Raw genomic sequence first — 13,556 nt, forward strand, 5'->3', positions numbered from 1 at the left:
GAGTCGCAGAAGGGAATGCCTGTTCTGCTATAGCGCTGCATGCGCAGCCAGTGACACATCTGCCTATCATCCTGCAGCGACTGTTTCCTTGGGGTGCAAATACGACGAGAGTGCTTCAAACGAGCCACAGGATATGACAGACTACAGCGATGCGTATGAACAAAAGAAAAGTGGGATTGAACGATCTCCCCCCGCAAGAGAATAAATCTCTTAGAAGATCGGTATGCCTGAGCGGACTCGACTGTGCGACTGTTAACAACAACAACACGCCTGAGCGCACAGGCTGGAGAGGATGGGAGAGTCGGGGTCCTGTCTCGGAGAAGGGCATCACCGGGCTAACCGGCATTCGATCCCCAACTAAAGCGCGCCGGTGTTCCAAACACGCGCACCATACGGCCTCACGCCTTTTGCACACACAGCCGGCGGGATAGGGGAGGTACTTGCTGCAGAAGGGGTGGTTTTCCCAGGCTGCAGAAGGGAAGTGACGCCAAGGCAGGGTTCCCGGAAGCGCCCTGCTCCTGTGTGCCAGACAAGTGTTTTCACTTTTTCCCAAGTGGAGGGTGCAGCTGGAGAGAGAGAGGTAAAGGAGGCGGAAAGTGGGGGAGGAGCGAGAGGCTGGGGACGCATCCGCTGGGCTGGGGGCTGGGGTCAGAGTGGCTGGGATCCCGGCAAGAATTTGGATGTTCGCCCCCACCAGAGAAGCAGAATTCAGGAAAAACAGCCCCTTCCGCGCATCTATCCCAAGCAGAGGGTAGAGCGCACTCCCCCGCACCCCGCTTAGTAAGGCGATTGTGTGGGTGTTAGGGACTCGAACTTGCCCAGCAGATTACCACGGAGCCTGCTCCTCTTTGCTCTAGAGGGGGAAGGAGAGAGGCTTATATGTGGTGCCGTTTGCCCTGATTCAACTCCTAACTTTCTGGAAGAGAATTAGGCAAGGGGTGTTGAACCTCCCCCACGATAGCTGTGGGTACTGGAAGAGAATTAGGCAAGGGGTGTTGAGCCTCCCTCCCTCCCCCCACGATAGCTGTGGGCAGAATCGCCTGTGAGTCAACAGTGATCGAGCCCTTCAAAACTATGCACACAGGGATCTAGAATCTGCTAGGTTGTGCATCCCCTGTTGATGGGAAATGCTTCCTAAGCAGTTTTCGTATTAGAGACCCAGTAGTTTTATTGTATTTATTTGATTTCTTTATACCTCTCCCCCCCTTCTCCCCATGGCGACTCAAAGCAGCTTACGTTGTGCGTCTCTCCTCCGTTTTTTAGGAAGTAGATCAGGCTGAGAATGTGGGACTGACTCAAGGTCACCCGGCAAGTTCCATGGCAGTGTGGGGATTTGAACATGGGTTTCCCTGGTCTTAATCCAACATTCGAACTGCTACACCACATTGGCTCTCAGTGGTCAGACTTAAACCCCACACCCTCAGCACCAGCAGAGGAGCATATGGACCACATGCGTTGGGCCGTTATCTCTTTGCACCAACTTTCCCATTGTCAGCATCACAGATCAGAATTAAACATTCCATGCATTAGGAAATTATCACGATATCACCTTTGCCACAAACCCACTTGTTGGCCTTTGGCATGCCCACCCTCTTAGCCCCTTGTCCACAGTACAGGGATGATAATACTGGTCTGCCTTACAGGGCTGTTGTTATAACAAGGTAACGGGTGTAAAATCCTCCCAGAGAGCCAGCTGGGTATAGTGGCTATTGTGTCATACTACGGCCTGGTAGGCCCAGTTTCAGATCCCCACTGTGCCATGAAGTTTGCTTGGGTGACCTTGGAACAGACTCTCAGCCTAATCAACCCCACAGGGTTGTTGTGAGGATAAAAAAATGAGGAAGACAGACTGATGTATGCTACCCTGAACACCTCGGAGGAAAGATGGGATAAAATGTACAGCTCGTACGAATTGATTCCCAGTGCTTTGCAATATATAAAGAATGCTAAGTAATAGTACTTCAGCCAGCCTGTTCCGGTTGCCTCTCATTTGTGCTAATCTGCAACATAACCCTGAACAGGATTTCTGAGAGATGCATCTTTGAGACTACAGATGAATTATCTCTTTGCACGTATCAGATACCCTTTTGAACTCAGGGTGGCTAGAGCATTGTAGAAGTGGCCCTTTTTAAATTCCTTTGGTGTGCGTTGATGACTATTTCTGCTGTGTATGAAAATATGACAAGGCATGGTCCAGGTTACAGATGATGGTTATCTTAATGAGAAGGAAAAAGTATGTGATCTTTCATTCGATCCATGAGACACTCCAACCCTTATATCTAACCCACAGTATCTTTATTGACTGAAATGACTCATCTGTAAAAATAATCATATTTTGATGGTTTTGTTTTTACGGATGAGTTATTTCCTTTAGATAACAACAGTGGAAGACACTGAGATCTAATCCCTGGTAGCTTCTCTTCTTTTGGTGTATGTCTTGTTTTTGATTCCCCTGATATATGTCCCTGGATCTGTAAGTGTGTATTGAACTATGGCTGTTGAAAGCCAGCTGGGTTGGAGTGTCATACTGGGATCTGGAAAACCCATGTTTGAATCCCTGTTCTTGCTGTGGAAGTTGACCTCAGGACAGTGAGTTACTCTCAGCCTAACCTACCTCATACGGTTGTTGTGGGGCTAAAATGGAGGTGGGCACGAGAACTGTGTAACAGGATAAAACTGTACTAAATAAATAAATGGCAAATGCTGCTGTTTCTGAAATTACCTTCAATTTCTGTCACAGTATAAAGGGAATGGGGCAGTAGTTATTGTCTGTGAAACTTCAGGCAGTTTTCATTGCATTATATATTGTACTGGTTTTGTAGCATAGTTCTGTAATCCTCCTTTATCGTATATATTTTCTAGAGTATTCCCTAATTTTGTAATCTAGTTTTTATTGCACTGTATGTATTGTAATCTTCCTGTTGTATTGTTTTTAATTGCTTTAATAATCTTGTCTTGCAAGTCAGTGAGAAAGGCAGATTATGCATGAAGTAAATAAATGAAACCAGATGATTTTGGTTTCTCTTTCAGTTTGCAGCTCTTCCTCAGACCACTAGTGCAGCCGCTGGCCTTCACCCCGCTCCACATTCCTGACTGCGCCCCCATGAATCCTCTTATGTGGACATCATTTAGCTGAGTCTCTTCCCCACTGTGGGGAGAAAGGTGAAGTTTAAGGAAATGACTCCTTGCCTGTACTTTCACCACGTTGTACATTAGAAAGGAGAGCCATAAGATATGTAAGTGTGGGTGGGAGTGGAACTTGCGTGTGTGAGGCTGCAGAAGGAGAAATGTCGTGAGAACTGAGACCAAAAGTCAGTCAGCTTTAGTAGAGATGAGAGAGATGAAAGAAGTTTGCTGGGTTACATTGGGCCAGTCACTCTCTGTCAGCTTAACCTACCTCTCACAGGATGGTTGTGAGGAGAAATGGAGGAGTGGTGTATACTGCCCTGAACTCCTGGAGGAGGTCTAGGGTAATCAATAGGTGAAGGAAAGGGCTGTAAACAAAGAGGCCAAGAGACACTGTGCCGTCTTCCACTTTGAAGGCCTTATAAATAAAATTTAGACATTTCTGTGGTTGGTTGGAGTTGGGGGGGGAGTCCAGAAGCAAGGGGTGAGCAGAGCTTCTTTAAAATCTTTTCTGGTAGGCATCATGTTGGGATGGGGGAGAATTGGGTTTTGCCCAACATCTATGAGGTAGCTGAGAGAAACTCAATGAGATGGGAAGGAATAAGTCTAAATAAGACAGACTGCCTAGTTGCCTCCTCAGGTAATAGAAAAGACCGGAGAAGTTGGGGAAGTTCTTTCTGAATGGAGGAAGCAGTCCAGGGAGGACCAGGTTGCCCTTTTCAAGGCCTTGAGTTCACTCCTGCGCCCAGTGACAACTGGGTAAAATAGAGGGGCCTTTATCCCTTTCCCTGTGGAGATGGGGGAGGAGGGAGAAACAGAGCTTGGGGGACAGTGTGGGTTTAGCTGAACTCTCTTCCTTTTATCTGCCCGGTTCTAGGGCTGCATTATGCAATGTTGCTGTGGTTGACACCCTGAGATGGCCAAAACAGGCACCGATGAACTTCGGTTACCGTTGGGTAAGCCACTAAGTGACAACTAACCCACTGGCCAAGTAGTGAACAGAGTTGAGTTTTTCAAATATCAAAAATTTCCTTCCCCCCCCCTTGTTTGTAAACAGAAGATGGGGAGCCTTCCCTGCAGGTCAAAGACGAGTGGACGGAGACCAGGCCAGAGGCTCTGAGCGCCGTGAAAATTGAGTCAGTTTGCACAGACGATGGAGAGAGTTCCACGCACAGCGCAGGGGAGAGGGACTCGGCTTTGGGGCCAGGTGATTGTGTGCGAACTGAATCCTGGTTTCACAAGACAGCTGTAGTTCAAATAAACTCTGGTTTTGTATTACGTCTCAACTGAGCCACAGAGAAGTAGCAACTCTAGAACCCTTTTTCTCTGTCATTTACATTTCGGCGTGCCTGGAGGTTTTTTCAAGATGGAACGCACATACATGCAATCCCTGCCTGCAGTTTGTAAGACAGGAACAGTCCTGAAAATGGTTCTGTCACAAGCTGAACCATTTATTTAGAAAGATGCTCTATTTTGCCTCATCAGTTCGAAAGCAAGAAATTGCAAGTAGATAAATAGGTACCACTTCCGTGGGAAGGTAACAGCGTTCTGTGCGCCTTGGTGTTTAGTCATGCCGGCCACATGACCACGGAAACGTCTTCGGACAGCGCTGGCTCTTCGACTTTGAAACGGAGATGAGCACCGCAACCCTAGAGTCAGATTCGACTGGCTTTTGAGCAAGGGAACCTTTACCTTTACCTTTAGGGAACAAACTACATTAAATGGGGTATCTCTGCCTAGCTCTCGTGATGTGCAAAGGCTCCCCTTGGAAGGACCTGATTTACATCCGGGCCTTGAGAGGAGGGGTTAGCCTTTTCTCTTGGGTCATTACCCTGGTTAAAAAGGTGCCCAACCCTCCAAGATACCACTAGCTTTGGTATGGATAAAAGACAATTTGGGTGCCTCTCCCTTGTTTTATTTTCCTCCTTGAACTTTTATGTTGCCTGTGAGAGGAAAATTTTCAGACAGGGAAATGGTGTGGGGACAAGTGCCATGGCCCCCTATCACACTACGCACTAAGGTGGTATGATGTCCTTTTCCCGGTTCTGTTTTTTTAAATGCTTGGGTTCTGCTTCTGTCCGTTAAAATTGGCTGAAGTGTGTGTGTGATAAAGAGCTCTTGTCTTTTCTTTTGGTCATCAGTAAATGGCTCTCTTAATACCTATACATACCTCTATGACTGCTTTTTACATCTTTGTTGCCCTGACCTGGATAGCCCAGGCTAGACCGATCTTATCCGATCTCAGAAGCTAAGCAGGGTTGGCCTTGGCTCGTATCTGGATGGGAGACCTCCAAGGAATATTAGGGCTGTGACACAGAGGCAGGCAATGGCAAACCACCTCTGAAATGCCTCTTGCCTCAAAAACCAGTCTAGCTCACCTCCTAGTAGTGCAAAACGTTAAAAGAGCTAGAACTTTTGACTGCCAGACAATCTTAGGATCTCCTGGCTATACTACACACGATGCCATACGATAATTATAATGATTTATTATTAGATCTCTGTTATACTGGGTGGGGGGGGATTCCTTATATAACATGAGGAGGGTAATCTTTTGGTTTTGTTTGGTTTTTTTGGATTTTTCATATGTGTGTGTATGGACCTGGAAGTCATGGCGACCTCTGGTGATTGACCGTGTGTGCACCTGGAAGTCATGGCGACCTCTGGTGACGGGGGCCTGAAGGATATTCAGAGAGGTGGCTGAAAAAAGCCTGCCTTTGCCTCCCAACTGTTGGTATTCCAAGGAGGTCTCCCATCCAAGTACGTGCCAGAGTTGACCCTGCTTAGCTTCCAAGATCTGATGAGATGGGGCTTGCCTGGGCTATCCAGAGGAGGATAATCTTGAAGTTTTGTTTTCCCCTTGTTCTTTCAACTCGAGTTCACCTTTTGGAAAAATGAGGCTGTTAAGGTTACAAGTCTGTTTCATGAGTGACTGAGAGTTATTTGCAGGCGTTATAACATGCAGAAACTGAAACTGGTGTTTGGGAAAGGAAATGGCCCCATGGTTCTCTTAATCATTTTTACTCCCCTCCAATTCTCTCCCTCCCTCCCCAGCTGAGGAGCCAGCCCGCAAGCGCAAGAAGGGCCCTGCCCCAAAGATGCTGGGGGACGAGGTGTGCAGCGTGTGTGGGGACAAGGCCTCGGGGTTCCACTACAATGTCCTCAGCTGTGAGGGCTGCAAGGGCTTCTTCCGGCGCAGCGTCATCAAGGGGGCACAGTACACCTGCAAGGGCAGCGGACAGTGCCACATGGACATGTACATGCGCCGCAAGTGCCAGGAGTGCCGCTTGAAAAAGTGCCGACAGGCAGGCATGCGGGAGGAATGTGAGTACGGAATGATGTGGGGGAGGGGGGTGATACAGGTGGAGAGAGATGCATTGCTGGAACTCCGGGATATGTCTCTGTACGATTCCTCCTCAGGTGTCTTATCCGAAGAGCAGATCCGGAAAAAGAAGTTCCGTAAACAGCAGGAGGGGGAAGGGGCATCGGGCGGGGAAGGGGGCGGGGGTGAGGTTCTTCGCGTGCCCCCTCTGCCCTGCGATCCCACCCTGCTCCAGCCTGAGCCGGCACCCCTCACCCCCCAACAGGAAGGCATGATTCGGCAGCTGGTGGCCGCGCAACAGCAATGCAACAAGAGGAGCTTCAGCGACCAGCCCAAAGTCACGGTAATCATAGACAGTTTGGGGGTCAAGACGAGGTACCCAGTTGATGCTCCTTCCCGTCCCTCAGAACTCAGAAATATGTTGGCAGAGCGATTTATCCACTGTGAATAATTCGGGGCTGGCCACGAAGCAGATCATTAGGCCCTACCACAATGCAGAGATAGCAAAACCCACTTGTTCTCTGGGGTGTTTCCTATTTCCTGGTATGAGACTATCCCAGTGCTGACTGCCTGAGCCTGGTCTATAGCCACGGTGGGACTATCCTTTGCTTTGTCCCTTCCTTAAATGGCCAGCCCCCTTCTTCCCCAAAGCATTTAAAGGGACCCTTTACACGCTTTTGAGAAGAAACGGGGTGGCGTGCGTCCCTCTCCTTCCCCTCCTGCAAGATTTAAAGGGCCCTTCAGCTGATCGGCGGGGAGCACGTGGCCCGCCCATCAGCTGGAGGGTCGTTTCAATCTTGCAGGCGGGGCGGGAGAGGGGTGCGCACCCCCGCCTTCATTATGGCAAATAATGGCAGCCCCAGCAGGAAAACAATTGCCTCACAAGCCACAAAATCCTGGCTACGGGCCTGGCCTGAGCCATGCTGGGAAGGGAGATTGGTTTGTATCCCACCAGTCAGTCCTTCATTGAGAGAGGAGGGAAGAAGAAGAAAAGAGATTGGATTCATACCCCGCCCTTCACTCGGAGTCTCAGAGCGGCTTACAATCTCCTTCCCCTTCCCCTCCCCCCAACAGACACCCTGTGAGGTGGGTGAGGCTGAGAGAGCTCTTTCCAGAACTGTCCTTGAGAGAACAGCTCTGACAGAACTATGGCTTGCCCAAGATCATCCAGCAGCTGCAAGTGGAGAAGTGGGGAATCAAACCCCATTCTCCCAGATTAGAGTCCGCACACTTAACCACTACACCAAACTTATGAGGCAAGGAATGGATAGATGCTTGGTTGGAGGGTGAGTAATGGACTGTATCCCCTACTCCCGCTTCATGCCCTTTCCCTCACTCTCATGCTTGCGCTTCCTCAGAGCAAACCCGGCCGTCCAATGTGTAGCCACTGATCTTTTTAAATCTCCCTCTCCATATGGATGGCTCTCTAACAATGTTACCTGAGGTGGTTGCTTCAGGCAGCAGATTTTGGGGGACTGGTAACCTCAGGCGGGGAAACACCTTGAGCCACCCACGTCCCTCTTCATCCTTGTGATCACCTCCCTCTCTGTAGACTTCCTCCGTCACAGACAGGTAAACATTCCTTTTCCTCCACTCCAATCCCTTTGCACGTGCAAATGCACAGGAAAACAAGAGGAATTCCAGAACTGGAAGCATTTCCTCCTCACGCAGACTCTCAGCCCCTCATCACTCATTGGTGTATTACGGTCAGCACTCTCAAACTGCCTGTTGATTAGCCACAAGGAATGGTTCATAAAGAATGAAATGGAAAGAGAAGCAACAGACGGCCCCCTTTTCAGATGAGATGGTGTGTCTACCCCATCAGGCCTTTCATCATCTAAGCAAGAAGAGAAGAAAGATGCTGAGGGGGCCGCTTGGGGGTTGAGGACAGTGAAGTTCAAGAAAATGGGGAATCCTGGGGATCTCTGTACAGGAATATGGGTCTTGTAAGTCAGGGAAAGGGAGAGACAGCCCCTGGACTCCTGTAGGAGGCAGAGTGGTCTGTTGAGGGGAGGGGGTAGAGGTTAGATTCCAGGTCCCCTCGCTGCTTTTGCCCACAAGATACTTTACTCAGCAGGGCTCTTTTTGTAGAAAAAGCCCAGCAGGAACTCATTAGCATAATAGGCCACACCCAACACCAGAAATTCATTAGCGTATTAGGCCCTGCCAGCACAGCTCATTATCACATTAGGACGCACCCCCATGTTACCAGAAGTGTGGTTATCCAGCCACACCCACCTTTTGCTTGTTATTCTGTTTACCTTGTTTGTTGTAATAACCCAGGGCTTTTTTTGTAGCAGGAACTCCTTTGCATGTTAGGCCACACATCCCTAATGTAGCCAATCCTAATTAATTTCTGCTGTTGGGTGTGGCCTATTATGCTAATGAGTTCCTGCTGGGCGTGGCCAACTTGGGAGCCAGCCGGAATTCCGTTCCTGTGCGTTCCTGCCCAAAAATAGCCCTGCTTTACTGTATCAGAAAGAAAATGCAGTCTGTTGCTTGCAAATGGAAAAATCTAATTAGGGGGATGAACAAGGAATTTGGAAAATGTCTTAAATTCTTGTGTGGGTAAGATTACAGACTCCTGTCATCTTCCAGATTAAGGGGATGACGTCAGGCAATCAAGTTTTGGAAGCTGTATAAAAAGTGGATTGCATTTAAATCTGGTTTCCATCTAAACATTGGTAAATTTGTGGAAAGTCTAATTCGTCCTATACTTCTGAGTTCATTTTCCCCTCCGTTTTTGGCATAAGTAACCTTTGTCCAGTCAAAGAGTTTCAGTACTCATTGCCCCTGAATCCATAAAGGTCTCCCTAGCCCACTCTCTGATGCTTCTTAGGAAAAGCTTCTTAGGAAAATGCTCCCTCTAAGCTGTGGAGTCTTGTGAGCAAGAATTCTACTTTGTGAGCTACTGACATTAAAGTTGTAAGCAAGCGAGTTTGCTCTGGAGCCATGCTTCCTGAGCGAAAACAAAAATGTGTGAGGCAGAGGCTAAAAAACTGTGAGCTGGCTCTCACTAACTCAGCTTAGAGGGAACACTGATGAAAAGGTGTCCTGAAAACAGTGCCTGTTGTATGGGGTGGAACCACTCCTTTTTTCACCTTTGCATTATATGCAATAACATGTTTTGGTGGTTTGGAAGAACAGCATGGCATACGTTTTTCTAAACAACCTTTCTTTGGTGGTAGAAATTGATGGTAGAATTTGGATGGTCCGGAAGGGGGGACTTAACCGCAGAGTCTTGCTGGGCAGCCAGTGCAGCGCGAGTACCTTTGTAGACTCACCTCATTCCTCATATGTCTTTATTGCTTGTCTTGGAATTCCACTGCTTCGTCCCCCAGCCTTGGCCTATGGGCAGTGATCCCAACAGCCGGGAGGCACGCCAGCAACGCTTTGCCCACTTCACGGAGTTGGCCATCATCTCTGTGCAGGAGATTGTGGACTTTGCCAAGCAGGTGCCCGGCTTCCTGCAGCTCTCTCGGGAGGACCAGATCGCGCTTCTCAAGGCCTCTACCATTGAGGTAAATGAGCGTGGAGAGTGTCCCGCCAGGAGGTCCCAGCTCTTTGTTTTAGGGGTTTAAAGGGTTAGAAGTGTTATTTCCAAGCCTTGCACTATCCTCCACTGTTCCTGGGCATCCTGGCATAACTCAGTAATGTGGCTGGATCCTGTTGTAAGTGACAAATGGGATCTCGTGTACCTGATAGAATTGGACATTCTGCTTCCAAAAGCAGAAAGTGTTCAACATTAAGTAAGCAGTGAAGAATGCAGATTTGGAGCTATTGCATCTCTGGGTGAAACACAAGCAAAAGACCTTTCACTGAACGGGCGTTAACCTGTGGGCTGTGCCACCCGCAACTGCTGATGTGAGGGGAATGCACCAGTTGAAAAACAAACAAACAGAAAACCACCATGGTTAGGGAGGAGGCTTTTAAAACCCCTTTTCCAGACATGACTGTTTTTTTATATGCCAGAATTGGTCTGTTATGGATGGTATGAGTTTCCAAACTTATCAGAGTTACAGTGTAAAATGGAGAAGACTATGCATTACATTTCAGATATATCACGGCAAAGGATCAAACCTATTCTTTTTTTAAAATTTTTGCATGTGTGTGTGTGTGTGTGTGTGTCATGGCAACCTCTTGCAACTCCTACTGGGACATGGAGGACTTTCAGAGAACTGGCTTAGTAGCCTGCCTCTGCCTCCCAACCCTGGTATTCTTTGGAGGTCTCCCATCCAAATACTTGCCATGGTCGGCCCTGCTTAGCTTCCAAAATGTGATGAGATCAGGCTTGCCTAGGCTATCCAGGCCAGGGCAGATCTATTCATTTTTTTAAATCGAGCGGAATTCAACGATATTGGCCCACTTCTGGAGTCTTAAGTGGTGTAGCTCAAACACAGGGGTGGATCCAGCTAGCTTTTTTCACTCAGTCCCACCCTGTTTCCCTCCTTACTGTAGCCCCTGCTTCACACAGCATTTATCCTTACATGTCCCATGATCCCTAAAATAGTCTTTTTGAGTGGCCAGGGAACCTTACCTCCCTTTTTCAGCAGTAGAAAGCTGTTTGGATCCAACCCATGGTTTGAGCTAGGCCTTACTCTGAGTTACCCTGGGAACAGAACGAACAGATAATTAATTCTGGAAAGGGAACACAGTGGGAACGTCTTTAGGACAATGACGTTGCCTATCTGGTTCATCAGTGTACGCCGCACGTAAACAAAGAAGAGCAGCCAGCCTCACACCTCTTTGTCTCCACAGATCATGCTGTTGGAGACAGCACGGCGCTATAACCACGAGACCCAGTGTATTACGTTTCTTAAAGATTTCACCTACAGCAAGGATGACTTTCACCGTGCAGGTGAGATGAGTCAACGTACAGGGCACTGGGGGTGGCTGAGAGTCTGCTCCCAGAAAACCCTTCTCCTTGGGATGGCGTGCCAGTGGAAATTTACCAAGAATTGGAAAGGAAGCACCACCCAAAATTACTATTCCCCCCCCCACCGTGCAGTCCTAAGCAGAGTTACAGTCTTCTTAGCCGTATAGTTTGGATCCTGCCGAATTTGCTGTTTGGACCTGCTCAGTTCTCTTCCTCGCTGCGGCTCCATTCCCTCTTGGCTTTAGTCCACGGTGTGTCCTATGACCCCTGGCACACGGGCCGTTTCTAGCTTTTTCATTCAGTCTCGCCTAAATCCCCTGTCCCATGTGGCCTTTGTCAACACAGTTCCAGTAATCCCCAGCATAGCTTTTTTTTTGTTTTTGGTAGTCCTTTTTCCACAAGCAAAAAACCTGGTTGGATCCAACCCGTAGCCTTTTCAAGTGGTCAAAAGCTGACCTTCTTTCACCAGTGGAAAAGTGGTTAGGATCCAACCCATTGACTTCAGTGGGCTTAGAAGGGGTGTAACCCCTGCTTAGGATTTGCACCGCAAGAAACTGCTGTTCAGGAAAGCTTCCCTTGCAAATAAAAGATTTGTGCTAGCATTGTGACAATTGTCTCTTTGTGCTTCTGGTGAAAGGACATGATGAAGATTGCTGTGTTTCCAGATCTGGCAAGTTCCTGGTTTTGTTTTAGCTGTCTCTTGGGGTGGCGTGCTTGCTTGGCTGGTGATATCATCCAGGGATTTCAAATCTAGCCAATTCCGAGGTCAATGCATTGCACTTCTGTATCTTCCATGTGTCTTTTTCTTGCATGTACAGTCTTGAGAGCAAAAAGGATGTATCTGTTTCAGGCCCTCTGACTCTGTTGGAACCTTGACTCTCCATGCTTTGGTAGGTCACTAACACGGCACTCCATGGAGAGATTATTTTTCTTCCGGAAAAAGTGTACCAAGATTACTTTATGATGGTCACATTTCCTGCCTTTGATTTCTGGCGATAGTCCCTGTTTGTTTTTAGCAGGGATTTCCCTGGCGTTTCTCCCTTTCCACCTGGCAAGCCAAGACGTACCATTTTTTTCCCCCTGACTTACTGCTTTCAACCACTCCTCCTGTAAGGTCTGCAAGTGGAGTTCATCAACCCCATCTTTGAATTCTCCCGGGCAATGCGGCAGCTGCAGCTGGATGACGCCGAGTACGCCCTCCTCATCGCCATCAACATCTTCTCCGCTGACCGGCCCAATGTGCAGGACCACGGCCTGGTGGAGGCGCTGCAGCAGCCCTACATCGAGGCCCTCAGTTCCTACATCCGTCTCAACCGTCCGCAGGTGCCTGGGCTGGGCACAGGGGGTGGGGAGTGTGGTGGAGTAAATGTGATGGGAAACTAGATTCATGAAAAAAGGAACAAAGGGCAAAATCGCTTGAGTTTCAGAACTCAAAACCAAGCTCTGATAACCTATGACTAGGGGTGTGCAAAAAAAAAAAGTTTTTCCAATTCGGGTCTATCGGACCCGGAAAATATCTATATTCCCAAATACCATGACTCAGCGTGTGAACTGAAGTTTAAACGTCTTCCAAAGGTAAATGTAAAGGTTTCCCTTGCTTGAAAGTTAGTTGAATCCGACTCTAGGGGGTGGTGCACATCTCCATTTGGAAGCTGAAGAGCCAGCACTGTCTGAAGAAATTTCCATGGTTATGTGGCCGGCATGACTAAACACTGAGGTGCACGGAACGCTGTTACCTTCCCACCGAAGCAGTACCTATTTATCTACTTGCAATTTCTTGCTTTCGAACTACTATGTTGGCAGGAGCTGGGGCCAGAGACGGGAGCTCACTCTGTCATGTGGCACTAGGGCCTTGAACTCCCGAACTATAGACCTTCTGGTCTGCAGCTCAGCATCTTAATTTCTGAGCCACCGTGGCCCCCAAATGTCTTCTAGCTGTGCCCAAATAAAAGCCAAATAATACTGGCTTTTATTTGGACGTGGCTATTTCAGTAGTCAAATCAGATTGTCCAATCTGTATTTGGCTGAATAAATACACAAAAAATACCAATAGGGTATTTTTTGAGTATTTATTTGGCTTGGTATATACTGAGTGCACACCCCTAGTTATGACAATGTGTCGGCCTTCAGCAGATCTTGCTCCAGAATCTTTCAGTTGATACAATAAGTAACCCTAAGCCCTAGGACGTGCCTTCAGTCTTCAGTGATTTGGCAGGGAAAAAGGAAAACCACCTC

The 13,556-nt window shown here is 48.2% G+C and overlaps 1 protein-coding gene across 1 annotated transcript in view; it reads left to right on the forward strand.

The window, feature by feature from the left end:
* The first annotated feature begins 508 nt into the window (after positions 1–508).
* NR1H2 (nuclear receptor subfamily 1 group H member 2) overlaps positions 509–13,556 on the forward strand; it is a 16,227-nt gene continuing 3,179 nt past the window's right edge. Inside the window, exons 1-9 of the mRNA XM_015414671.1 lie at positions 509–580; positions 3,031–3,162; positions 4,004–4,082; positions 4,184–4,333; positions 6,178–6,447; positions 6,544–6,788; positions 9,787–9,966; positions 11,204–11,303; positions 12,436–12,644. Of these exons, the coding sequence (XP_015270157.1) occupies positions 4,043–4,082; positions 4,184–4,333; positions 6,178–6,447; positions 6,544–6,788; positions 9,787–9,966; positions 11,204–11,303; positions 12,436–12,644 (1,194 nt within the window). The 5' untranslated portion in view covers positions 509–580; positions 3,031–3,162; positions 4,004–4,042. The remainder of the gene's footprint in view (positions 581–3,030; positions 3,163–4,003; positions 4,083–4,183; positions 4,334–6,177; positions 6,448–6,543; positions 6,789–9,786; positions 9,967–11,203; positions 11,304–12,435; positions 12,645–13,556) is intronic.

The sequence above is a fragment of the Gekko japonicus genome, unplaced genomic scaffold (assembly GCF_001447785.1).
Source record: "Gekko japonicus isolate JY-2015 unplaced genomic scaffold, Gekko_japonicus_V1.1 scaffold1068, whole genome shotgun sequence".
NCBI lineage: Eukaryota > Metazoa > Chordata > Lepidosauria > Squamata > Gekkonidae > Gekko > Gekko japonicus.